The sequence below is a fragment of the Equus caballus genome, chromosome 6 (assembly GCF_041296265.1).
Source record: "Equus caballus isolate H_3958 breed thoroughbred chromosome 6, TB-T2T, whole genome shotgun sequence".
Classification (NCBI taxonomy): Eukaryota; Metazoa; Chordata; class Mammalia; order Perissodactyla; family Equidae; genus Equus; species Equus caballus.
Window position 1 is genome coordinate 71,134,926 of NC_091689.1, and position 27,956 is coordinate 71,162,881.

Sequence of the window (27,956 nt, forward strand, 5' to 3'; positions counted from 1 at the left end):
TCTCTACAATACAGAGGATATAATGGTTTCTTTTTAAGCCTCTCACAATTGTTACATGAAGAAAGGGATGGAGTGGGATTCAGCCTCTTGATTGAATTTTAGAAGGCTGTTCAGGTGCTTTGCTCCAGCATGCTGTGGAGCCCACATATGTTCACAGGTGAATTAATATAATAAGAAAGAGCAGGAGCATCTACTGTGTATTCCTTTGATTATGTTTTTCAGTAGACCTGCTTAAGAAAGGACAATAGAGAATTTAATACAAACAAAAACAGTATGAAGGAAGGAGGAAAGAATCCTCATAATGCTGGGAGACGCTATCAATTCAGTTAGCTCGAAATGGTATTTATATTAAAACAACAATACATTCATGCAAATAACTAAAAATATATGTTGGAATATAGATATATTTGGAAATGTCAGTTTACTGAACTGCCCTCCATGTTTAGAGTCTTTCCTCAGAGTTCACTCAAATGCAGAAATAGTTGAGATTCAATTGATCTACCTCCATGATTATGGGGAGGAGCCAAACAAGACTGGTATCAAAGTAGACAGTGAGTTGCAAAGATTACTGAGATTTTTCATTTACTAGAATTTAATCTCAGGGCAGCCTGCTGAAAATCTACCTGTACCTAAAATGGCACCATAGCCCAATCAAGGCTAATTATTCACAAAGGCTTATAAAAATAAATAAATAAAAACACTAACAGTATGTTTAATCTCTCTCTCTCCTGAATTTTCTAAGGGAAGAAGGCAGCAGAGAGCTCTGTGTTTTGGGAAATGGAGGCAGGTCATCCTGCATTACCAAATGGAAGAAACGACCAGGAAGGATGAGAACATGGTGCAGTTTACTTATCAACACACAGTGAACTCAAAATGATTTTCCAGAAGACCAGCAAAAAAAACCCTGATATACTTATTTACTTTTTTCCAAAAAGTTATATATGGATTTATTTTTAAAATTTCTTGTAGTAGTCTTTCTATTTAGATTATTTGGCTCTGAGAAAATTTAATGCTACCCCTGGAGAAGAGTACGTTCATCTTAGTTGACCACAGAAAGAGTAGCTGCAATCCCTCTGGACATACCTGGCTGGCACTGGAAAGTTATACCTCTCTTTACTTCCAGGGTTATTGCTGTCTTCTCAGTAATCATAGGGAAGAGAAAAATCTCAGCACACATCCTACGGAAGCCTGGAGTAGCCCATAGAAGCTGGGTGTTCATGACCCAAGATAGATGCAAGAAGCAGAAACTTTTGTAGGGATGAGCACTATTTATCTCAGGAAAAAGTGAGATACTGGACTGTGCTTGAAGAAGAGCTGTGTGGGTAAAAGATAATGAGAAAGAATCTCATCCTTGAAATGACCTTAGTCAGAATGGATGTCCCTTGAAAGCTCTTCTCACTATCCAGAGATGTTCTTGACTTTTAAGTAAATAGTTCTGTATTACTAAAATGAAATAGAATAAAAATTTAAATTTTCTTTTAGAGCTGTACATAAATATATATTTATTGAAGGCAATATAGTGCTGTGTTTAAGCATATAGGCTCACAAAACAAACAACCCTATTTGAAGCTAGTTACTCCTGAGTCCTTGTCTCAGTTTCTTCCTGATGAACGGGGATGACAACAATCTCTACCTACCTCATAATGGTGCTCTGAGGGTTAAAGAAGTTACTATGTGTAAAGCAGGTAGAATAGCGACTGACATATTATAAGAACTCAATCAAGTTAGCTGCTAGTATTATTTTAAAAAACATTTACTGCTCCCTTTCCACTTGCTTTGAGGACAAAGAACCAGTTGAGTGTAAGTACAAGAACAGAGACAATCCCCAAATGTTTGTTCCAAACATTCATCTCAACAGTGAGTTAGAGCTCAGACCAATGTGTCTATTCCAAAGTTGGCCCATAAAGGTCTTTTCTCACCTACTAGTTTGCTTAACTATAGAACTAATATTCGCAGCCTGCATTTTGAATCCAAGAATCCAGCAAATTATGCCATATACGAACAAGAGCAGAGAAGGAACAAAGGAGAAATGAATTTCACCGTAGAGGAAGCTATAGTTTCTCTGAAAGATTTTATCCCAATGTGATTTCTAAACATTGTCCATAAAAAGGGTAACCCTTTAGAAACTCATCTGATATTTAAACTAAGTGAAACTAGGAATGTTTATTCCATAAAGGCAGGTACTATTTAATTTAGAACCCATCCTCCAAAATAACATGGATCATGTCTCAGCATTTCTTTCCTTCGGTTAGGATTTTCCACCAGTTTTCAATCTAACCCAATGACTTTAGGCAAATGCAAATAAAAAAAATTGTTGCAAAGGTTTCTACTCTGGGTAAACACCAGCATCTACAACATAAGGATAGAATGACTCATCTACTCCTAAAGCTGATGATCACTTGTGGCAAATCCAGAAATGGATGATCTTCATCTTAGAATACAGTATCTACTCAGTTACTTGTGCAAGAAATCTGAAGGTCATTCTTGAAATCTTCTTCTTCAACCAAGACTACCAGCCTACCACCAATCTTTGTGAAATCAACCTTCAAAACGTATTTTTAATCAGCCCACTTCTCCTCTGAACTGGATTATTCCAACAGTAGTTAATGTACTCATCTCTCTGTTAACTACCCACAACCATTCTCCATACAGAAGTGAATGAACCTCTTTGAACAAAAAATCATGAACTTTCCCAATGCACTTATGACAAACATTCAAATACTAAATATGGCCTATATATTCTGGTCGAAGTCAGTAATCTAATTTTCATAGGGTTTATGTCAATATGTAATTACATTTATTTGTGTGACTATTCATTTAAAGAATAAATGGTAAACTCAAGGAGGACAGCAACAACTCTGTGTTTTCATAATTGTCTACTTAGTCCCTAACAGTTTCTGGTCCATAACGTATTCTCAGTAAAGATCTGTTGAATAAGTGAATTAAAAGAAATAAATAAAAATTTCTAAGACCTCTACTGTACTCAGCTTCTGTCTGACAGAAAAGTAAACAAATCTAGTCAGTAATATAGTCTATATAGTAAACACTGACATAAAATGATTTTGCCTTTTATTTTTCTTTCTTAAACTGGGGTTCCTAAAGGAGTTAGTCGTACACAAGCCTCATAGAACAGAAAAATATTCAAATCAGAACAACAGATCTACCATTCTAGGGTTTGTCTCTGATGATGACATACAGGGCTATTTTGAGAAAAATTTATTTATCTTACCTATATCTCTCTCACGACTGGCCATATCCTTTACAAGCCTTTCTATTCAGAAGAGTTTTTCACCTATATGCCTATAGCTATAACCACTGGAATTCCTGAGTAAAGCAGAGAAGGGTGGGGGCTTGTAGCTGTATACAGTCTGCTTTTTTGGGTTAAAACAGTTCAATCTCTGCAAATCCTTCCAGAGCATGAGGTCAGATCCACAAATGAATTTAACAAAGTGGTCCAGCTTAACATTTATTAAATTTCCATTATATAGAAGACTCACAATCTTGCACAATATACATAAGGAAATGTACTACAATTCCCTCTACCCTTGGCCTTTGGAGAATGCACAATTTTTCATTTGGGGCTCTCCTGGAGACTTACTCTAAGTCCATGAAGCATCTAACATCTCTCTAAGATGCAATCAATGGCTCAATTTTTAATGTGTTGGATAATATGAAAATTACTAATATGTATACACATCTATGTGATCTTTGCAAATGAGAGAAAAATAATTTTTAATTGATACTGAACTCTAGATTACATTTTGTTACATTTTGCAACTACATATGAACACAGCTCCAATGCTTTAGAAATTCAGGACATTTCCAACAAAATAATAACACTATCTTATACAGGCAGACCTCAGAGATATTGTGGGTTCAGTTCTGCACCACCATAATAAAGTGAATATCACAAAAAAGTAAGTCACATGAATTTTTTTGTTTCCTAGTACGTATAAAAGTTATGTTTACATTAAACTATAGTCTATTAAGTGTGCAACAGCATTATGTCTGAAAAAACGTATCTTAAATAAAAAATGCTTTATTGCTAAAAAGTTCTAACCATTATCTGAGCCTTTAGCAAGTCATAATCTTTTTGCTGGTGGAGGGTCTTGCCTCAGTGTTGATGGCTGCTGACTGATTAGGGCAGTGGTTGCTGAAGGTTGAGGTGGCTGCACAATTTTTTTTTTTCCATTTTAATTTATTGAATGGCCCTTTCCTTTTCTTTTTTTGGTGAGGAAGATTCACCCTAAGCTAACACCCATTGCTAATCCTCCTCTTTTTTTTGGTTGAGGAAGATTAGCCCTGAGCTAACATCTTTGCCAATCTCCCTCTCCTTTGTATGTGGGATGCCTCCACAGCATTGCTGATGAGTGGAATAGGTCTGCACCCAGGATGCAAACCTGAGAACCTGGGCTCCAAAAGTGGATTATGTGGAACATTAACCACTCAGCCACAGGGCCGGCCCCCTGCAACTTCTTAAAATAAGACAATGAAGTTTGCTGCATTGATTGAGTCTGCCTTTCACAAAGGACTTCTCTGTAGCATGCGATGCTGTTTGACACCATTTTCCCCACAGTAGAACTCTTTCTAAACTGCAGTCAGTTCTCTCAAAGCCTGCCACCGCTTTATCAACTAGGTTTATGGAATACTCTAAATTTGTTATTGTCATTTCAACAATCTTCACAGTATCTTCACCAGGAGTAGATTCCATCTCAAGAAACCACTTTCTTTGCTCATCCATAAGGAGCAACTCCTCATCTGTTCAAGTTTCATCATGAGATTGCAGCAATTCAGTCACATTGTCAGTCTTCACTTCTAATTCTGGTTCTCTTGCTATTTCTACATCCTGCAGTAACTTCCTCCACTGAAGTCTTGAACCCCTTGAAGTCATCCATGACAGCTGAAATCAACTTCTTACCAACTCCTGTTAATGTTGATATTTTGACCTCTTCCCCTCAATCACAGATGTTCTTAATAGCATATAGAATGGTGAATCCTTTCCAGAAGGTTTTCAATTTACTTTGCCCAGATCCATCAGAGGCATCACTATGTATGGCAGCTATAGTCTTTCAAAATGTATTTCTTAAATAATAAGCCTTGAGAGTCAAAATTACTCCCTGATCCATGAGCTTCAGAATGAATGTTGTGTTAGCAGGCATAAAAACAACATTAATCTCATTGCACATCTCCATCAAAGCTCTTAGGTGACCCAGGTGCATTGTCAATAAGCAGTAATATTTTGAAAGGAATCTTTTTTTCTGAGCAGTGGGTCTCAACAGTATGCTTAACATATTCAGTAAACCATGTCGTAAACACATGTGCTGTTGTCGAGGTTTTGTTGTTCGGTTTATAGAACACAGTCAAACTAGATTTAGCATAATTCTTAAGGGCCCTGGATTTTCAGAAGGGTAAATGAGCATTAAAGTTATCAGCTGTATTAGCCCCTAACATGAGAGTCAGCCTGTCCTTTGAAGCTTTAAAGCCAGGCATTGACTTCTCCTCTGTGGCTGTGAAAGTCCTAGATGGCATCTTCTTCCAATATAAGGCTGTTTTGTCTACACTGAAAATCTGTTGTTTGGTGTGGCCCCATTCATAATCATCTCAGCTAGATCTGGGTAACTTGCTGCAGCTTCTACATCAGCACCTGCTGCTTCATCTTGCACTTTTTTGTTATGGAGATGGCTTCTCTCCTTATACCTCATGAACCAACCTCTGCTAGCTTCAAACTTTTCTTCTGCAGCTTCCTCACCTCTCTCAGCCTTCATAGAATTGAATAGAGTTAATAGGGCCTTGCTCTGGAATAAGCTTTGGCTTAAAGGAATGTTGTGGCTGGTTTGACCTTCTATCCAGACCACTAAAACTTTCTCCACATCAGCAATAAGGCTGTTTCGCTTTCTTATCATTCATGTGTTCACTGGAACAGCACTTTTAATTTCCTTCAAGAACGTTTCCTTGCATTCACAACTTGGCTAACTGCTTGGCACAAGAGTCCTAGCTTTCAGCCTATCTCGGCTTTCGCCATGCCTTCCTCACTAAGCTTAATCATTTCTAGCTTTTGATTTACACTGAGAGACGTGCAACTCTCTCTTTCATTTGAACACTTCAAGGCCATTGTAGGGTTATTAAATTGGCCTAATTTCAATACTGTTGTGTCAGAGAATAGGGAGGCCCAAGGAGAAGGAGAGAGACGGGGAATAGCCAGTCAGTGGAGCAGTCAGAACACACACAACACTTATCAATTAAGTTTGCTGTCTTGTACGGGTGTGGTTCATGGTGCCCCAAAATAATTACAACAGTAACATCAAAGATCACTGATCACAGTCCACCATAACAAATATAATAAATAATGAAATGTTTGAAATATTGCAAGAATTACCAAAATGTGACACAGAGACACAAAGTGAGCAAATGCTGTTGGAAAAATGGTGCCAATAGACTTGCTGAACACAGGATTGCCACAATCCTTCAATTTGTAAAAATGCAACACCTGCGAAGCACAATAAAAGGAGGTATGCTTGTAAAACCCAAACTAATGAAAAGCAGAAATTTAACTCACTCCCCCAATTTGACTGTTCAGCTCTATACTGAAAAGAGACAAAATAGTTTTTAATATTTATCTTTGGTTTATAATTAATTTATATAAATGTAATCAAGTTTAGTTCAAAATTACCCATTATGTAAGCTTGCTGAATTCCTAGCTAAACACTTCTCTAAGAAAAATAAAGACAAAAATACAGACAGAAAGACAGGAATGAAGGATGGGAGTGAGGGAGGAAAGGGGAGATGGAGAAGATTATTAGGTGATTTGATTTAAGAAGTCTTTCCTAAAAGATATTGGCTATATTTAATAACAACACAATATCAATAATCACCATTTGAGTGTTTATTAAGTTCCAGTATTCTCCATGACAATTATATAAAGTATTGCTATTTCTTACAACGACTCTTTTAAAAGTGTATTATTCATAAGTTTCAGGTGAGGAAACTGGAGCTAAAGAATTTAAAGCAATTTGCTCAAATTGTACACCTAATAAATTAAGAAACCCAGGGCTGACTGCCCCCAGAGTCCATGTACAACCAACTCCATTATGTGGCTATTTATTTATCTCTAGACTAAATTCTTCATAATACAAATGTGACCTACAGAGATAAAAATATAATACAGATGTACAAATTTTGTAATAATATATAACAAGCTAGTAGCAGAGATGAGACTAAAAACATCCTCTTCTGATTCCCAACTCAATATTCTTTCTAATAAAATAAACCAGAGCATGACAACATCAATCTAATTTTCAGGGAAGTTATTAAAGTCAGGATGACTTTGAATGTCAAAATTTCCCCCAAAGTTGACTATATTTCCACATGCAAAAAATTGCACAACAAAGACATGCACTGCTTTATTGTGAGTTTATGTGTTTCTCACCTTCAACACTAACCATTTTCCCACCCCTCTTCCTCCTCCTCTTCCTTCTCACACTGACTCGTGACCTCCACATGCACTCACAGACACACAGAGCTTTCAGGATAAGGCAACATTTGAGTCAGATCTTTAAGCCAACCTTTAAGGCTCAGCCTCAAGTCCCCCTCAAGCCATATTCTATTTCAGTCTTCTGCCTTATTCCCAAGCTTCCTTTCTATTTTTGTCTTCTCCCCCCATTTCCATTGTTGAACTTCAGCACCCAAAGGGCTTGGTCCTTGAACCCTATGTCAGAGTTGGGATTCCCATGTTTATGAGACAGCCGCAAGCCGGTCTTCCAGTTACCACCTGCCTCTCTGAGTCCCTGTCCCTGTGCTCTTCACACCTGTCAGGACACTCACTAATACCTCTTGCATCCTTCCCTTTATCCTCTCACACTACTGATTGCCTGGATCACAAGCTGCTGCTGTAGCCAGCCTGCAAAGAACATAATCTTTTCCCTTAGCCAAAACAGCTGCTGGTTCAGTTACCCTGGGAGTTCCCACTCCTTCCCAGAGTTAGAATCTTCTTTCTAATCACCACCAGTCCCTGCCTCTTTGCCCCATCCTTTCATACAGAACCAGGCACACCTGGATGAGAGTACCGGGAACAAACAGGTCTATTACTTGATGAATATAATAAATACTTTCCTCCCAGAGGAGAGAATAGCAATCTTTTTTAAACTGGTGCTGATTCTAGCATTTTGGAAGGCTTTGCTGAATCCATCACTGAGATCCCTAAAGATAGAAGAAGCAAGATTCTCTGACAGCATCACACAGAAAATTGGATACAATCTCACAGCATGAGAAAACACACTGCTGAGTGAGTATAATGCTAAATAATAATGGGACGATTTAGAGAGGAGCCGATGAGTCATAGAAAGACACAGTAAATGCTGCAGACAAATTAAGCAGCACAAGACTCATTTTAGGAGGGTTAGGGAAAAGACCAAAGTGTAGGATGGAATTAAGATATGAGAAATGTATTTGCTCAAAACTTGAATCCAACAGAACAGACTGTTGGAAATTGTGAAAATTTTGAGCTGCCATTAAAAAGTAGACTAAAAATTCGTGAATATCAATTTCAAAAAATTTCACCTAAGTTCCTACAAAATATTTTTAAAATAATAATTTCTATTCTCATAATACAATGAGAAAATCTATTTTTAAAAGTGACAACAATAACTGAAGCACAGAAAATAAAGACAAGTTTAAATTTAAATTCTGATTATTTAATAGGGCATGAGTTATATACAGGAAGCCACACTTCCTTTGTAATAAACATAATTTAGTTTTCAAAGCCTTGATTAATAATAAATAATTTAAAGCTCTAGTATGTCTGCTTTAAATCTCTAAATTTTATAGTTACCATCATTTTTAACAGACCGCTTCTGAGGCAATTAAGAACAAATTATTCTGAAACCTTAACAGAAAATGATCTAAACCAGACCATTTAAAGGGAAGAAAACAAAAGAATATTTTTGAATAATTTAGAATATAAATGGGAAACTAATGGGAAAATAAATCTCCATTCTAAAACAAATTGATAAATAAGCACTAAATCACTTGGGTAATGCTATTTAAGATAAATAACATTTGGGACACAGAAAGACTTCTTAAATTCAAGATTAGCCCATTCTATTAATTATGGGTGGATTATCTGCCTTAGGAGATGTCCTGTGCTGCAATTCTGAGGCCTATAGCCATCCAGATAGGGAAAGTCTCCTAATTCCTTAACCAGATTGCCAAAAGTAATGGCTGTAGCAGGAGAGTACACAAATTCTATTTCTATCTCCAGCCATGAGAAACAGACCATGAAAAATAGTCGGATGTTGAGGGACCATCCTACAATGTTATCTTTAAGTGGACAGCTAAGCCCTGGCCAGGGCAGGTTCCCTAGGGAGGGGAGGGACAGGCAGAGGTAAAAGGAACTACGAGATAGAGATACAAGGGCTACAGTGTTAGATACATATTATTTCCCCAATATGAACTTCTTCATCATTTCTGCCATGCTTTCATATATTCCACTGTTTTTATATGTTGTGTGATAAAACATGAAATCTTTAGAAGATGCATTTGTCATCAAGCTTATTGTCAAAGAAGAAAACACTTCCCTGACCTGGCATCATCTACAATGTTCTCCCTGGCTCCATCCTTTCTTCTAAAGCCATTCCCTCCTCCACTGAAATATCCCCTGTTTTCCAGCCTTCCCATCTCTCTCCACCATCTGTCCATTAAGTTGGTTCAAAACCTCAACTACATAGAAAAGGATGTCACTGAGCGGGGATGACTGTGGAATCTGAAAGCATCCATGGAGCAACCAGCTGCTATAAAGGGCTACTTCAATATTATGGGCAAAGAAAGCTTCTACACAAACAGTATTTCACACCCTCAACCCAATTATGCTTTTTCAAAGAAAAAATACGAACGGTTTTGATTGCTTTTCATTTGAGGTTGAGGTAAGGGGGTAAAATGCCATTTGAAAAGAAGTTGCATCTTCTCTCAAAGCACTTGAACTTGCAGGAGCCCAAGACAGCATGCTTAGCCCAGTGGACCGGGCTCTTAAATACACCTATTTCCTTTGCTCTAGACACACACCTGTCTCATAGCTAGAGTTTTTAATAAAAGCCAATATTTTCTCAAGCAAGAAGGTGGGTGACTACAAAATGCTTTTTTTTTTTCCAATCCAGTGTTCACCTGGGTTTGAGTAACTGCTCAGGTGAGAGCACATGAGTATATTACTGAATGCTTTGATTAATAAATCCAAAATATCCTTCCACTAGCAAAATAACTGCATTCAATTTCACTGTCCTTTTTTTTATTAATCTCCTATTTGAGTTCCCTCTTTCATCTCTTTCCTTTGTTCTCTTTATCTCAAGTATTCACTTTAATTCCTCCATGTAATAAGCCATCATTCTGCCATTTTTATAGTTTTCTTCTTTCTTTCTTTCTTTTGTACCAACCTTTTTGTTACAGCCAAGCTCTACGTTTCATTACCCATTTAGTATTAACACTTGCTTAGCTAAATTTACTTAGAAAAATATAAAAATCTCCCACTGCTCAAACAATAAGCCCACTTTTAAACACTTTTCTTAATGTTTATTTGCCTGAAAAGATTGCCCAATAAGATCAAAGGCTGAATAAAAGATTAGTTAAATATACTTCAAAAAATTTAATGAATTGTACCTTTTTCAGTAAGAAAGAAATAATATCAACACTTTTAGTAAGCTTGCCTAAATTAAAAAATATCCTATAGGTGTAGCAAAACATGTAGTTACAATAGCTCCATGTTGTCCGAACATTTACGCTACCCCATCCTCAGCAGGAGCTAAGAAAAATCTCAAGGGCAATGCATCCTTTCTGATTATGTAAAATGATCATGACTCGACTGCCAGCAAATACTACAACATTTGCATATTCTGCCAACCGTTTCTCTAGCTATCTTCACCCCTTAGCATGAATTTGTTTTTGCTGGTCTTGTCTAGTGGGAATTGTTGAGTCAGCTGAACAAGGACCACATCTCACAGTATATTCTATTTACCACATACCTCAACCAATATAATATTAACTTTTTAACATGTATCAAGGCTAATATAATGATGATTTTCCACTGGGAAAAATTCTATGTAATCTAAGAGTTTATTGAAAGAAGAGTTATGACTTCCTCTTATGCAGAAAATAACACCAGAGAAAAATTTCCAATAAAATTATCAATTTAAAAATATGAGCACAGCTTCCATAAAAATCTCTATTCTGTTGCTCTGAAATAAAAATACCTTATTTTAACTGCTTTTGTTTTCTCTCGAAGAATATTAAAGGCATCCTTAAGGTGGCATTGTGTATATTACTGATTCTTTTCTTTAACAAAAAAAGGGTAGATTTAGTGATCTTCCAAGAATCCTCATGAGCCTAAGTCACTAGCCTAGAAAACGCAATAAGAATTATACACACTTAATAAAATATTTATATTTGCTTTACAAATTACTTCTTACTTATTAAAGTGGGTATAAATATATTTGAATCATAAGCTTCCAAATTCTATCATGTGAAAACAAATTACACATGAAAAGAAAGTTTAAAAAGTAGTTGATATGCAAAAGTTTTCAAACTGACATTCAGTAATAATTTTCTGAGAAAATCAAGTTAAATAAACGAAGTTAGAATGCATAGACTTCTTAGTAGCCTACAAAGTTCTTGCACAGCACTGAAGACACTAAGTACGAAGTTCCGTTTTATATACGGAAAGTGAGAACGATCCCTTAGCCAATTCAAGTGTTTGATGTCAAAGGTGAACAAATTTGTGGAGCTTCGACCGACATTTATTTTGTGAGTTGGAGATTCTTAAAAGATTGGTGAAGATATAGACTTCAAAATTCCCCAAACTTTTAAACATTGTGGTTAGCTCTGCAAATGCCTTAGTATTCTCCCTAGATCTTTTGATTTTTATAAACAGTTAAGTGAATCCAAATATAATCAAGGTTAGCAAGGGAGGAAGAAGGACGATGAGGAGGAGAAAGAACTAGGGAAAATATCTAGAGTTTGTTTTCTGTCTTATTTGGAATTGGAGAAAACTGGATCATCCCATGCAATTGATCTGAAAACGAAACATGATCCCAGTAATTGAAGGTGAAGATGGAAGATGCAATTCTTAGTGACCGCCTTCTCATAACATTTACACACTTGCTGTCGTCTTTACAGACCGATTTTGTAGAAAAAATTATTATTAAAATCTCAATCACCAAAAATGCATTTATTAAACATATGGTATAAAAGGCAGTGCTACATATAGTCCTTGGCCCAAAAGAGTAAAATCTTCTGCAAAAAGTACTAAGTCTAAGACTTACTAGCACAACCAAAAGGAAAACAACACATTTTCTTATTTAAATCTGCTCACTGCATTTTGTGAACATTTTGTAGCATGGCATACAACAGCGGAAATAGAAATTATCCTTTACAAACATGTCAAAATTATTTGTTGGGAGAAAAAAACTCAAATGAGATTATAACACCCACTTTTGGTCTACAACCATGTATTCATCAATTCCAAACTGCCAAGATAGAAGCTGAAGGGTTAACATTTCATCGTCTGAATTAAAAGATACTTACACTATCGGCTTTTCCAGGCGACTTCCCTGTGAACCAACAATCTCCCCCAATGTACAAAACACTTGTCCCAGAAAGTCCTGCAATAGATAAAAGGATTAAAGCTCATAGTTTCCCAAACTGTCTTTACACTATCTATTTTGTACATCATACTTGCATTGTTTTCATTGCTGAAATACTGAATTCTCTAACTTTCAATAATAAAATGAGCTCAATATGCATTAATTTTAGCACATGATTCTCCCCTAAGTTTGCACAGCCTTTTATCTTTTTAATAACAGAGCAGCCTTGTTGAGTGTTTAGATATTGCATTTCTTTTCTTATTCTTTTTTAACTTAAAATGAAAATGGGAAAAAGTTCCAGGATTTGAAGTCACAATTTAATTTGACTTTGGATGTCTGTGAAACTACTAAGCTTTGGGCTGAAGAGGCAAACCGTGACAGCACAGAGCAGAGGTGGCTAAAAATATCAGTGCTACTTACAGAGAGGTCGTGTGATGTCACGGCTACAACTAGGGTCCAGAGCCACACTGCTAGGTGTCTATTGTAGTACCACCCCTGACAGCCTGTGACTCTGGGCAATTAATTAAGCTCTCCAGTTTCCTCATCTCTAACATGTATTACTCCCCCTCACAGAGTTGTTTTGAGGATTCAATGAGTTATTGCATGAGTTAATATTAGCATATATGAAGTGCCTAAAAATGGGTTAAGTATAACACATTATAAAGTTCATTAGCGTACAAGTAGAGGAATCTTATTTTCAAGACTCAGAATAACCTTGGAAAATGTGAAGTCTGTTATCAATATGTCATTTCACAGATAAAGAAACCAATCATCTAAGAGGTTGATTTTTCCATGTTTTAGGCAGTCAATAACTAGCAGAGTCAGGAATAACCCAGATGTTCTGATTCTAGATTGATATGCTGCCTAAGAATTTAAATATCATAAATACAATGCAACTTCACACGCCAATAAAATAAGGGCTCCAACACCATCTGGAAAAGTGGGTCAAGAAAATACAGAGGTGTTTCAGGGAGAGACACACTCTCTAGTTTAGCCGTATGTGATTCCAATCTGTCCTCAAGGAGAAGGTGGCAGATCTCCCTAAATTGTACAGTGACCTGGCCCAGGAGAAACTCTAAGAAGGATGGACAGAGGAATGACAGTAAACAAAATGTTGCTTTAGATTTTACTAAATGATATTTTAAAATGCATAAAATCACAAAAGTAAAAGCTATGTTGTTCAATGAAAAAAAAGGGAAGGAGAGAGTGCTCTAAGTCTCATGAGGGGAAAAAATACCACTGTAGACTAGGATGATGAGCAAAATATGTCCCCCCAAAGAAATAAGCCTTGGGAACTAGGTAGGAATCAGATCATGGAGAGCAGAGAGTTGGACATTCTAGTCACAAGGGAGCAGAACTTGCCATCCCAAAATACGCCTCTTTGGCATAAGGATTATTTTAGGCTGATTTTTTTTTAAGAAACAGCAGACACAGAAAAGGCTCTGAAAACTGAGTTAGAAGTTGCCCTTCTGTAAGAGATGTTTACATTTATAAGGGAAATTTCTGTTTGTAAGAGTGTTCTCCCTCCTGCATTAAGAGGAAGATGACTAAATCTCTAGAAACTCTTATCACCAGAGAAGGCAGAGACTTAAATTTGTACAACAACCATACCCTCCTTCACTATGCTTTGCTTGAAAACTTCCCATAACTGGCTCCCTATCCCCCAAGAACCTCTTTTGTTTTTAGCTGGAGATGGTATTTCAGGTGATGGCTTGGGCCGTTTGGGGGAGTTACTCAGTTTTCCTTGGTATCTCCCATGTATATAAGAAGACACATGTTATTAAGCTTCTGTTTGTTTTTCTCCCATTAATCTGTCCTTTTTATTACAGAGGGGTCTCAGCCAAGAATCCAAAAGGGTAGAGGGAAAATAATTTTTCCTCCCCTACATAGTCCTAGAGAACAGATCAGAGTTTTAGGCAAGAATGCAATGAAAAAAGAGAAGGCCTCAAGTAAAGGGCAGAAATGAAGATGAAGAGCCAAGATTGTGGAAGGCCCTCTTGGCCAGGCAAAAAAAAGTTGCCTCAGGATAATCAGAAGCAACTGGAAGCCTTCCACAATGCAGGGATGCCATTAGAACAGTGCATTCAGAAGATTGCTCAGGTACCAATTTGCAGAATGGACTGAGGAGTGAGGAAAAATCCAGAAGCCAGATCAATCAGAAGGTGATACTAGTGTAACCACAGGCCCTCTAGCACTAGTCCAACTGACTCCATCTTAACAGAGTAATTAAGAGTGGTTTTTCCAAAACTGAAAAACGACTCCATGTCCAGTTCAGGCTGATTGAGACCACCAACCCATCAACTGGGCCTGTGCAAATGCCCGATAAGTGACTCTTCTGATATCAAAGGGCTGAAAACTGCACCCTCAGATCATGCTAACACCACCATTTTGTGAACATGAGTCCTACGAAGAGCCATGAAGCTTGACCTCATGAAGCTTGCACAGATGAATTACCTCACTTCTCCTTACCTCCAATCATCTATCTCCACACTTTAGACCACCCAGTTCTTCTTCCCATAAATTTTGCCCCAAGCCCTGGATCAGGGAGACAGATCTGAGAGCATCTGCCTCCTGTCTCCTTGCAGATCGATCTTGTAAATAAAGCTATTTTTCTTTTCCCAAAGGCTGATGTAATAACAGGCTGTTTATGCACCTTGGATGGTGAGCCCTTGCTTGGTAATTGTAGCTAATAAGAAGCCAAGTGTTAAGGTCCAAACTAAAGTTGTAGCAAATGGTAGGGAACAGTGCAGAGAAATGTGACAAGATTTGGTGTAACCTGTACTTGTTCATGGTGGGGGGGTGGGGCAGTGGGGAGACGAAGAGAGAGAGACAGAAAATAACTCTGAATCTGGAACCTGGTGGCTGACAGAATGACAATACCTTCATAAAACTGCAAATCGTTTTAAACTTTGCTTCAAAGTAGGTAAAAAGTACTTAAAGTAAAGCTCTGACATATTTAAATTAAATATCCTTAATAATAACATGTCTTTCCCAATTTCAAAAGAGACTTTACAAATAGGTTTACAGGTTAAAAAATAATCTAAATTTCTCTAAGTCTCACAGAAGAAAGTTAGAACTGAATACTGAAGTTTTGGAATATATCATTGCTCTTCTGAGTCAGCAGCAAAACCACATATGGGGGATTCTAGAAAGCTTTTCTAGAAAAAATAAAGATACTGATATTGATGGGCAGGTGCACATACTACATATTAAATGGATTTGGCCAATGGAGTAATAAGTCTCAGTAAAAGCTGTTCTGTGCTATAATTACTCAAGAAAACAAACAGAAGCATTGAGCATATCCATATTAGGGCAGACACATATTAACAGAGAACACGCAAATATCATCATTCTGGACCAAAAAGGAAATTAAAATAATAAAATCAACAAAATGTGCAATAAAAAGATGTGGTGTGCATCTACACACATTGTCTCTATAGTTATTGCACACTTTGCCTCTAAATATTAATGGCATTTATGTAGTTGTTACACGTCTGCTATGTTTGTGTATTCCCAATCAAGCAACACATTTACTACTCACAATGCAAAAATCAAACATAATATTTGTCCACTACTCCTTGTTTTGGAAAGCTCTACTGAATCCATTTGTTTGTCATCCCAACGATTCACATTTCCTATGCATTTTACACAAAATTAGTGATATAATTAGTGTCCTTTAAAGGATATTTTTAGATACTTTGGTCTATAGTTAGATAAAGATAGAAATAAATATTAGCTATAACATGAACTGCTTTATTGTTTCTTACTATGATGTTGCATTCCAGTTGATGAGTCATAATTAGGTCATAACAGAATTTCCAGTAATAAATCCAGGTACCTTTCCACAACTCTAACACACGCATAGACCAAATAGACCAAATCTAGCTTCGACTGGCTGGCAGTTGAGAAATCCCTCAATTTATTCAATCACATTAACTATTGGGCTTTCCCAAAGCTGATCAGGAGATCAATAAATATTTGTTAAATGAGTTAATTACAACTTTATAATCTAAATAAGACACAGACAGAACTTAGTTTTGATAATGTGTTTAAATGTACACAAACCATATTCTTAGTATCTAGGATGCATTCGACCACTCTTTAAAAGTATCCAAATATTAACCTGAATCCAATATGCTGGTATTAAAGCTGAAAGACCCAGCAGTGAGAAGTGGAAAAGAAGAAAAAAGCAGAGAGCATAGCAATACAAAGCATTATAATAATGATATGTTTCACATTGCATAAGTAGTTAAAAAAACAGCAAATCAGAGGAAGCGTTTGGATTATTCCCACAACAATCTAAATCTAGTTTTATTACTAGCATAACACAGATCGAAATCCAGGGAAGCATTGCCATACCACCATATTCCAGCTGACTATTATATAAACACATTCATGTTTCTGTTCTCTTCCTTGTTAATACTCAGGAGAATGTCTACTTAAACTATACACATGAATATAATATTCTAATTTCTTCAAAATTATTACTTTATTATTTCTTTAATACCAGTTTTTACTGATTTCATCCATCTACATTTTATATTATATTGTAGCTGGCTACTTATCTATATTCATGAAAATTACATTATGCTATGTGCTTTAAAAATTCCACATATATAAAAAGGTAATTTATTTTGCAGTAAATGAACTGGTTTTGTTTGTTGGTTTGCTTGCTTGCTTGCAAGAAATGATTCCTATGCATCCTTTTTAAAAGATCTTTTACACACACATACATACATACATTTATTTATTCAGCAAAGCAATATAACCCATGCTTTAGGAGTGAGAATTATGAGGGTTTATACTGCCTGTGCTTATATTCTGGCTGAACCATTTACTAATGTCTCTTTGTCTCAGTATCCTAATCTATAAAATGGACATAATAAATAATATCTACATATTAAATTGTTGGGAGAACTAAACAAAGTATTTATTTATTTATTTATTTATTTTGAGGAAGATTAGCCCTGAGCTAACTACTGTCAATCCTCCTCTTTTTGCTCAGGAAGACTGGCCCTGAGCTAACATCCATGCCCATCTTCCTCTACTTTATATGTGGAATGCCTACCTCAGCATGGCTTTTGCCAAGCAGTGCCATGTCCACACCCGGGATCTGAACCAGCGAACCCCGGGCCACCGAGAAGCGGAACGTGCGAACTTAACCGCTGCGCCACCAGCCGGTCCCAGCAAAGTGTTTAATAAGATAATGTATGCAAAGCACTTAGAACAGATGCTTGGAACATGGTAAACGTTTAATAAATATATGCCTCCCTTCTCCTCCCTACTTCCCTGGGGTTAAAAGAATATTACTCTATACTCAAACCTTGCCACTTGTCACTAGGTTCCAATACAGGAGATACTATAATTATGTGAATAAATTATATATTTCCTTTGCCAAACCACTTTATACTCATGGTCAATACAAATGCTCATTTTGAGTGCCATTATAAAATCCAAATGTTTCTTATACACTAACTTATCTTACATGTTAACTACAGTCATGCGCCACATAACGACATTTCAGTCATTTCAATGTCGTTTTAGTCAATGACAGACTGCATATACAAGAATGATCCCATAAGATTATATTGGAGCTGAAAAAGTCCTATTGCCTAGTGACATCATAGCTGTCCTAGGCACTACTCACGTGCTTTTGGTGATGCTAGTGTAAACAAATCTACTGTGATGCCAGTCATATAAAAGTATAGCACATACAATTATGTACAGTACATAATAATAATGACAATAAACGACTATGTTACTGGTTTATATATTTCCTATACTAGACTTTTTATTGGTATTTTAGACAGTACTCTTTCTACTTATTAAAAAAGTTTACTGCAAAACAGTATGCCTTGTTACTCCAGCAGCGGCCTCACACATTTTGTGTTTACCACATCTCTCCATTGCATCATTTTCTCTTGTGCTTGATTTAAGAACACTCTATGATGTTTGTACAATGATGAAATCACCTAAGGACACATTTCTCGAAACATATCCTCGTCATTAAGCAATGCATGACTATAGTACACATATAAGCATACATATATAAAAGAAAGACATTTTTAAAACAATGGTATAATGAACCAAGAGGCATTTAAAGTAAGTGAAATTTCTGATTTCTATACTGTTACAAAGCTAATCAATGCATGTAGTTTATTATTAGCATCATCATAAACAATCTCATAAGCATTCAATAGTGTGGCATCTTTCTCCTAAAAGGTCTACAAGAAAATCTTTAAATGGCTTTTTCGTCTTATAAAGTGATCAATGAGTATCTGAAATATAACATCTCTAATTAATAGATAATTTAAATCAAAAGACATTAAATAGGCTTATTGATAGCTAAGTTTTAATAAAGCACAGTGATTGGGTGCAGTCAACTGTTTAGGAGTTAATCATTCAATTTCTTGATAAGATAGAGTCATGATTTGCTTCCATTTATTGCTTCTACTCATCTTGTGAACATTTAACTGATTAGAAGCACATTCATGCTAAGCCAGTAAGAGCAAGAGAAAATAAGTGATACAAAATTTCTTGCTTTTATATTTTGACAATGTGGAAAAAAACTGATGAGGAAAGTTTGTATTACCTGTGAAATTTTATTGTTGGCATTATCTACTCATATTTTATTGCCAGTACTCCCAGCTAATATTGCTGACTTCCTCTGTATTTAATTCATACTAATCACATCAACTATAAAGACTAAAGTGTGACTTAGTTATATTATGCACTAGATACTAAAATGGCAATCATTTATAATAATGGAACATGGTTGTCCTTTGCTCCAGCAATGACTCCTACTTTATTAATGGTTGTTAGCACATCTATATGCTATTTTGGGTACAATGTAAACTCAACATGAAACAACTGGATTCAATATTGTAGTAGAACTAATTTGTCACAGTTTTAACACGGTAACACTTTTTTTTTCAAGCAAAGATATGGCTTTTTAATGGATGGATAGATCTACAAACCTAAAATGCCAATCCTACTTCCAAGAGATTAATAAAAAGTTCTAAACTTAGACATCAGTAGTTAAAATACAAATACAATTTCAAAATTATACTCTGAAGCTGAATTTCTTTCTTTTCCCTCAGCACAATTTTTTATTTTCACAATATTTTTTGCTTGCTAAGAGTCCAAATGAAGACAGTTAAACAAGACATTAAGTGAAAATTAAGTTTTCAGCAATGAGTGGGTGGGTGGTCATTGATTGAAATTAGCCAATTTTGAAAAATTATCCACAACATACATATTTAATACTTGTAAACCATACAATAAATAGATTTTAAAACAAAGCTATACTATTTACAAATATAACATCTATGGAAAATATTTACTTTCCAGAGGCACATCATATTTTGTAGAATACTAGCTCTCATTAGTAAAGAAGTGAGAAATGTAGGATTCTAACAGAAAATAAGTAAATATTCCATATGCTAGTAAACATGGTGAGAGAGCCGACAGGCCAAATAACTAGAAAACTCACTAAATATTATTATTAAATAATATGAAATATATTATAGCATTATTAAGTAATAATATTAAATATAATACTATCATACAATATCATTATTAAATACTAAGTCTTGAGTAAGAGCCAGTTTAACATGCAACAATCCCACATAATGTAACTTAATGAGTGCTGAAGATACCGTCATCAAACCCACCTCAGACATTGTCCCTATCTCCTTCTCAAAGTCTAAGACAGATTCTATAAGACTCTATTGAAAATGCAAATAGAAACATAATCCATTTATAGAGCATCAGTCATAAATACTTCAGCTTGAATACGTTTAGAAGGCTAGCTCTCATCATCTAATTAGGACCAGAAAACATGCTACATAGAAAAAGAAAGTTATTATTGAAAAGGCATCAGAGGAAACACGGAAAGCTCCTTTATCCAGGGCAGTCAGGCAAGGCCTCTCAGTAGATGACAATTTCGTAGAAATCTGAACAATATGAGGGACAAACGCATGTGAATATTTCGGACAAAAGTATTCCAGGTAGGAGACAAAGCAAAAACAAAGTCCCTGAGATAAGAATATACTGGGGTGTTCAAGGAAAAGCAAGAGGGTCAGTGGGGCTAGAGCAGAATGAGCAAAGAAGGGAATGGAAGGAGAGGAGGGAGCCAAGGGCCCCTGACGGACTGTGAATTCTGTGCTAAGTGTGGAGGGAAGCCATTGGAGGGTCTAAACTGGAAAGTGACATGTCCTGACCATCCCTTTAAAAGGATAATTCTAGCTAATCTTCTTCCACTACATTTCTAAATGCTGAAGTTCCCCCAAGGTTCTCTCCTATTCTCTTCTCTTTTTTTTATACTTTGTTTTAGATAACTTTATTGAGTTCCAGCTCTATATAAGCTGATGGTTCCCAAATCTATGTCTCTATAGTCTCCAGACACGGCCTAGGCAGTATCTCCAGATGGGGCTTACTGGGGTCTCAAATAACATAAACCTGCTCTAACCACTGATTTCTATGATTTCTATCCTCACCCCCACCACCTCAATCTCTTCCTACCCAATGTAACTCAATGCAATAAACTGTATCATCATTTATCCAGCTGTTCTCGCCAATAACCTAGGAGTCATTGTAATTTCTCTTATCTTCACATCTGATATCCAATTCATCAGCAATCATATCACCAAAATATATTCCAAATCTGACCACTTCTTACTACTTCAAGGGCTATACCCACCAAATATTGTTCACCTAGCCAAATTACAGCAGCCTTATAACTGGTTTCTGTTGGTTCGCAACTGAGGGAATTCCCAAGGGGAAATCTGAAACTGGCCCCCACACACAGAGGGCAAGCAGAGACGGAAGAAAGAGGCAGACCACTCCAGATGGGTAGGTGGCAGGTTTAAGAAGCAAAGGAACTTACATATGAATTCCTTTTCTTGGGTGACCACAAAATGAGTAGATCTCCACCCCAGCCACCAGAATCTTAAAAGTTTATACAGAGGCCTTAATGGGGTTCAGTCACATATATAGTCCAGATGGTCTCAACAACACATTACTCTCTCAAGGCCGTGTCTTTGAAATGGCTCTGACTATGGGAACAGCGGGCAGAAAGGACATTCCAAAGACAGGGGAGGGAGTGAGAAGCCTCTGATTGCCAGAGTCCAGCTCACGGGTCAACTGGTGGTCATGTCCTCTCAATGACCTCTCATCAATCTCCTTAATTCCAGTCTTGTTTCCCAACCCCATTCTCCACTTCAGCTGCCAGTGGTTGTTTAAATGTATAAATCAGAACATATCATCCTCCAATGAAATCCATAAAAAAACCCAACTTTTTTTTTAACCATGGTCTACAAATTTCCACGCCATCTGAATTCTGTGTACCTTTCCCAACTCTTCCATTCTGCTCTCCTCATCATTCACAATACTCCATATGTGGTGGTCACACCAACGTTCCAAATTCTTTCCTGACTCAAGGTCTTTGCACTGCTGTTCCTTTTGCCTGGAATGCTCTTCCCCTAGATTTTCAATATTCCCTTCTTCTCTTTAATAAAGTATACCCAGGCTTCAGTTCCCAGGTGCGGAACCACACCACTCATCTGTCAGTAGCCATGCTGTGGTAGCAGCTCACATAGAACTAGAAGGACCTACAACTAGAACATACAACTTTATCCTGGGGTTTGGGGGAGGAGAAAAAAAAGAGAGAGAGAAAGATTGGCAACAGGTGTTAGCTCAGGGTGAATCTCCCCAGCAAAAAAAAAAAAAAAGGAAATTACACTGAAGGACAAACTTTAAAAAAAAAGTATACTCAGGGTGAAACCTGGTGTAGAATCAAGCTGCCTGGTTAAGGGAAACCTAAGATTCTAGCTAACATGCTTTATCAGTCACTCTGTCAGTATCAATATCTTATTAATACGAGTGCTATAATGAAGTCAGTTATCTTAATCATTTATTTGCGTTTGTTTTTATTGAATAAATCTGCCCACTCCACCTTCCAGCTCCAAAATGTAACCTGTTTTAGGACTAGGACCTTGTTTCTTTCTTTCATTGCTATCTTCCTCAGCAATGGAACAGTGCCTGGAATATATTTATTGCTTGCCTGACTGTATGAATACACATTAGAATTCAGTTCAGTTATATATAGCTTAAATTGGCTTTTATTCTAATGAAAGAATCTTGCCCCACATAAATCTATTCCTATGAGAAAATGCATTTCATGGTCCAAACAATTAACTTGCAAATGAAATTTTCAAATGCAACTAGTCTACATGTAGAAGTTTATATATATGATATTCAGAAAATATAATAAAGAACATATACAACTTCATGGAAGGCTGATGTTTTGTGGTCAAAATAATCCAATGAGCCAATAACAAGTCTAAAACAAAAATTTTAGTGGGTACTTTTTGAGAGCAATCAAATGCATAAATGCACTTTGGATGGGTGGATATGAAAATTTAGTACACAAAGTACAGTTTCAATGTCATCTAGTCCAGAACACCATGTAGAATCCTAAATACACCAATTATGAGCCTGTTATTAATCTTTTCATTAATGATTTGGCTGATGCAATTAAATTATGCAAATGAAAATCTGCTGTGCAGTTCTCCTAACGGCATTAAGATGAGTGGGCTCAACAGTAACTTAGAGAACAAAATGCCAGATTTTGTTCACAGGATCTAATACTTTGAGGGGATAATATTTTAGTAAAGTAGCTTCCTTAAAGAACCCTAAAATGGATAAATCCTCTAAAGGAATATGTCCCTGGATTCCACAAGTCACCCTGGGGTATGATGCTATTCCACTAAAAACTTTTCCAACACCAATAGAATCAAAGTTATACTGATCCACTGATCCTTTATCCACTTCCCTCATATTCATTTGCAAAGTTAGAAATCTAAGGTACAGTTCTATATTATATCTCCATTTTCCATAATGCTCCAAAAAATTTAAGAATTTGCCCCAAGATCCTTAAGTACTAGAAACCAAATACAGTCATCCTTTGAAAGAAAGGGGTTTCTTTCAAAACTATCAGTAATTAGAATGGAAAAAAAAAAAGATTTATTATTGTTCACTCAAGGAATCTCTCTTGCTACCAAATCCCTTTTGTAAAAGATAAGTGCCTGCATTCCACATGCATACCCAGGCACTTAGCAGTCTTGCTTAAAAGGTTCCAGTTTTTATTTCACTTTGCAAAATTGGCAGGTAGACAACAATATTTTTAAAGAATCGTACCCTCAGGGAATAGAACTGCTTGTTTATTGGTACTTCTGATGTTCCAAACGCTTCCTGAATTCGTTTTGGGTTGAATGAGTTATATGCCGTTTTACCTAAAATCTGTACTTGGATGCTTTCAAGTAACGAAGGGCTTTTGTTGTTGTTGTTAATTTCTACCAGAAATTCAAGGCAGTCATCTCTAACAACTCTTGTAACAATTTAGAAACACATTTCCTCCCTCTTTTGACATGCTTTATCTACTTATAAGCTCAGGCAGTTATTAACTAATTTGCATTGCTTACTAAAACTATTTAAGAAATATAACACAGAGAGAAATGTAAAGAATACATTAAAATGTGAGCTAATATAAACCTCAGGAACTATAGGAGGCTATGCAATCCTCTAGGAGAAAGTTGATGAGAATCTGAACTAAAGTAGTAACAGCAAGAAAGGAAAGAAGAGAAAAAATTCTTTGCTAGAGTGAGCAGAATTTGGTGGCTCACTAGAGGTGGTATGTGAGAAAGAAGGAGGTTAACAATAGTTTTCTAAGTATCCAGTGTTGACGATAATTCTCAAGATAGATAATACTGGCAGAGGAGCAAAATTGGGATGGAAAAGGCAATACATTTTAGATATTTGAGTTTCAGGCTTTTGCAGAATGTCTACCAGTCAATCTCTAACAAGCAGTTGGAGACGTGGGTTTGCCAAGGTGTGTAGAGGGATAAACACTTTGGAGTCATCAGCATAAGGTGTGGAAATGGTTGAGTTTTCCCAAGGAGAGCTTATAGAGTGAGATGAGATGAAAATTGAAAATATAGCCATGAGAAACACTAATATTAAGGGACAGGAGGAGGAAGAGAAACTGAAAAATGATAGATAATGAGTAAACAGAAAGGCAGGAAAAGAAGCAAGAGAGAAGTTTCCGTGGAAGTCAGAGGAGGTGAGTATTTCAAGAATAGAGTAGTCAATTGTGTCTGAAATAATGGGGAGGTCAAGTAAGGTAAAGAGGACATTAAATTTTGACTAACCCGTGTCAGAATACTTAAAGCAGAAATGAAAACCAGAAAACAGTAAAATAAGTTGAAGAGAGAATGAAAAGGAAGTTATAATAGAAACCCAGGATGTTCCGTAAAGAAGTATGGTGATGAGAAGATAGTAAAGGAGATATCATGAGGGTAGAGTCAAGATAAGAATTTTTACCATGAGGAAGACACAGAAGTTTTCCTATGAAAAAAAAAAAAGCCATTCTACAAAAGAAAAATATTTGACAAGATATGTATATTCATGACTTCTACAAGACATATGTCGTATAATAGTTATTACTGATTATTAAGGAAGATATAGTTAATCATGTTTGAGGTACCTTCCTATCCCAAATATTACTCTCTGCCCTGAACTCAAGGCAACTACATTGGTAAGAACCACAAGTTACCACCTTCACACTCACCTTCAAAATATCCAACCCCTTAATGTCCTTAATTGTCCGGTTATTATGCCCTCTGAAGGACAGTTTGAACTGAGAAACACAGAAATTATATTCAGGGAGAGGGGGCGCTTGAAAGACTATGTCTAGTCAGGGTTACGGAGGTTATTTTTCCTATGTGCATAATGATGAATAAACAGAGAAATTTGGTCTTCAGAGAGAAAGAGAAGCTCAGAGAAAAGTCATAGTGCAAAGAAGACATGGCCACAGAAAGAAAAAAATGGAGAAAATAGTTGTCTCAGTCCCAACCCAAAGTGCCTGTTTCTAGCTGCAGTTACCAGAAGGGCAAGCCACATGTCAGGTTTATGAGATGCTCCTACATCCCCATAACAAACCACCTACATGTGAGATAAGGGAACGCATTTTCTTTCCTTGCATCTAAATAATTTTGACTAGAAAATGTGGTTTCTCCTCTGAGTCTTCCAATGAAATGCGGAAAACTTCCAATATAAAGCTATGAAAATAAGTGTTAATGTCCAGCCACAATGCTGTAATTCTTATCATGAGGAGAAGGAAGGGGACACGGCAACCACAATGAACTTTATTTCTGGGAAGGAATGAGCCTATTATAGAATTTTTTTCAATTTGTAGAAAAATCAATCAGACAGATTTTCTTTGAATTTTTCTTCCAGTGATTCTTCACTATGCTTCATAACAAAAATAAATACCATACGTCCTTTAATGAAGGACAGAAGCAGTAAATTATGATTTTTAACTGCCATTAGCAGGCTTCCAGTTTTCCCAAATCAGTCTCTTCGCTTGAGATCATGCCTTATATTCCCTCTTTTCTCTGAATAATGACATTCTCCAAACTACACTGGAAATCAAATATATATGATAAATATATATCCATCCATTCTAGTTAATAGGCTACAACATTGGAGAAGTGAAAAAAATCTCACCTTCCTGAGTCTCTGGGCATAAACATTAGTCCTATCGGCCTCAACCCTGGCACAGCTGCCAATTCTACATCCAGATCCTCAGAGATCACTTGGAACCTAGTTAAACCCCTTTCAGAATGTTCTTTTCACCCCCATTCAGCCCTTCCTACTAGGTCTGGCCTAATTCCAATCCCACAGGTCAATAAAGACACTGATGGAACCCTCAGTGCTTAGACAGGGGATCTCAAGCTCTTCCTTCTCTTCCCACCTCCGCCTCTTTATCTGCCTAGCGCTGCCGCCCCTGCTGCTCCTGAATCTGGAAACTTCCCCAGGTAAGGGTTGATGCCTGGTGAGTAGTGCTCTTAAGAAAAGAGGAATGGGAAGATCAGGACCCAAAAATAAAAGAGACTAGGTGACTTGAGGACAGACTCTACGTCTGTCTTGCTCATACTGTACCCTCAGAAACTGGCTCGGTGACTGGCATGAGAAGGTACTTAGAAAATATTGTTCAGCCCATGAACTACAGGGACAGCTCAATAGAAAACCACTCTGCCTTTACCCAAGCACTTCCTGTTCTCTCAGAAATGAAACTTCCCTAAAAGCGACAGGCTCCCTATTTCATCTTGCTTAGCCTTGACCCAACTTCGGACATTCCAGGGCACGGACATTATTTCTTTAAAAACACAAAAATAAAAAATAAGTAAAATTAATGCATTTCACATCCTGAAGGTATCTTTCTTTTAATAAGCTTCTCCAAATGTTATTCGAGAGTCCTTTAAAAATGTTATTTATTTTCTATAACAATTATTACATGTAAAGGTAGGGACATATAACTTTAATATTAATAAATCAACATAAATTTCAATTATAAATCATAATATCATAATTTGTATTATGCCATCATCATAAAGAACATAAAAATATGAACTTACATGTTTGGACAAGTTGGGACTCTTTGAATCAACATCATACCTAAAAGATTAAAATATAAAATTCAAATTATTTCCATAAAATACAGCCAGAGAAAAACATCAGTATTTTCCAAAAAACATAAATAATATAAAAGTGAATCAAAACTAAACCAATGGGGAGAAAAACTTAGCAAATTTAGAAGTTTCTCATAAACTGTGGCCCACATGCCAATACTAGAATTCACAATCCTTGGGTCCTTTTATTTCTACAACCTACACAGAAGTCCTAATATCTTCACAGTCATCGATTCTGCTGCCTAACAGATCAAGTTTAAAACTTCTGTTTTCTATGCTCAATAATATCCTAATACTCTTCAAAATTCCCTAAAAACTGAAATTCCTCTTCTCTGGATGCCATTAAAAAACAAACAAGTGCTGGTAACAGTCTGTCACTGCTGTACATTTTAATTCTTACTTAGTATCTTAAATGCTATTGTTAACTTCAAAATTTGGCAAAAGTAATGCGATTATTTTTCCCCAATCACAAGATTTGGGGAAACTATAGATTTTACAGAAAGAGAAATGTATTTACATAGGACTACCATATGTCCTATTTTTGACCTGTTGGTACTGGGAATAAATGATTTCTTGGAGAGATCCTGGGAAAACATCACTCGCTATCACTTTAGCCTCTCATTTTAAAGAACTTGTAGAAATGGAAAAATTGCTAACAGTCAAAATAAACCTCAATTTGCTGGATTCTTGAACAGGAAAATATTTGTACTGGCTCCAGTCTTTCTCCCAAATCATATTCCTTTCACATTCCTTGTGCATAGCTTCCTACTAGAAATTAACTGCCTTTTCCTTTAAGGCTAAT

General features: G+C 36.4%; 1 protein-coding gene across 1 annotated transcript in view; it reads right to left on the reverse strand.

Moving 5' to 3' along the window:
• CPNE8 (copine 8) overlaps positions 1 to 27,956 on the reverse strand; it is a 209,089-nt gene that overhangs the window by 125,478 nt on the left and 55,655 nt on the right. The window contains exons 5-6 of the mRNA XM_001503265.6: positions 27,101 to 27,140; positions 12,565 to 12,641 (exon numbers count right to left, since the gene is read on the reverse strand). Coding sequence (XP_001503315.3) covers positions 12,565 to 12,641; positions 27,101 to 27,140 — 117 coding nt within the window. The remainder of the gene's footprint in view (positions 1 to 12,564; positions 12,642 to 27,100; positions 27,141 to 27,956) is intronic.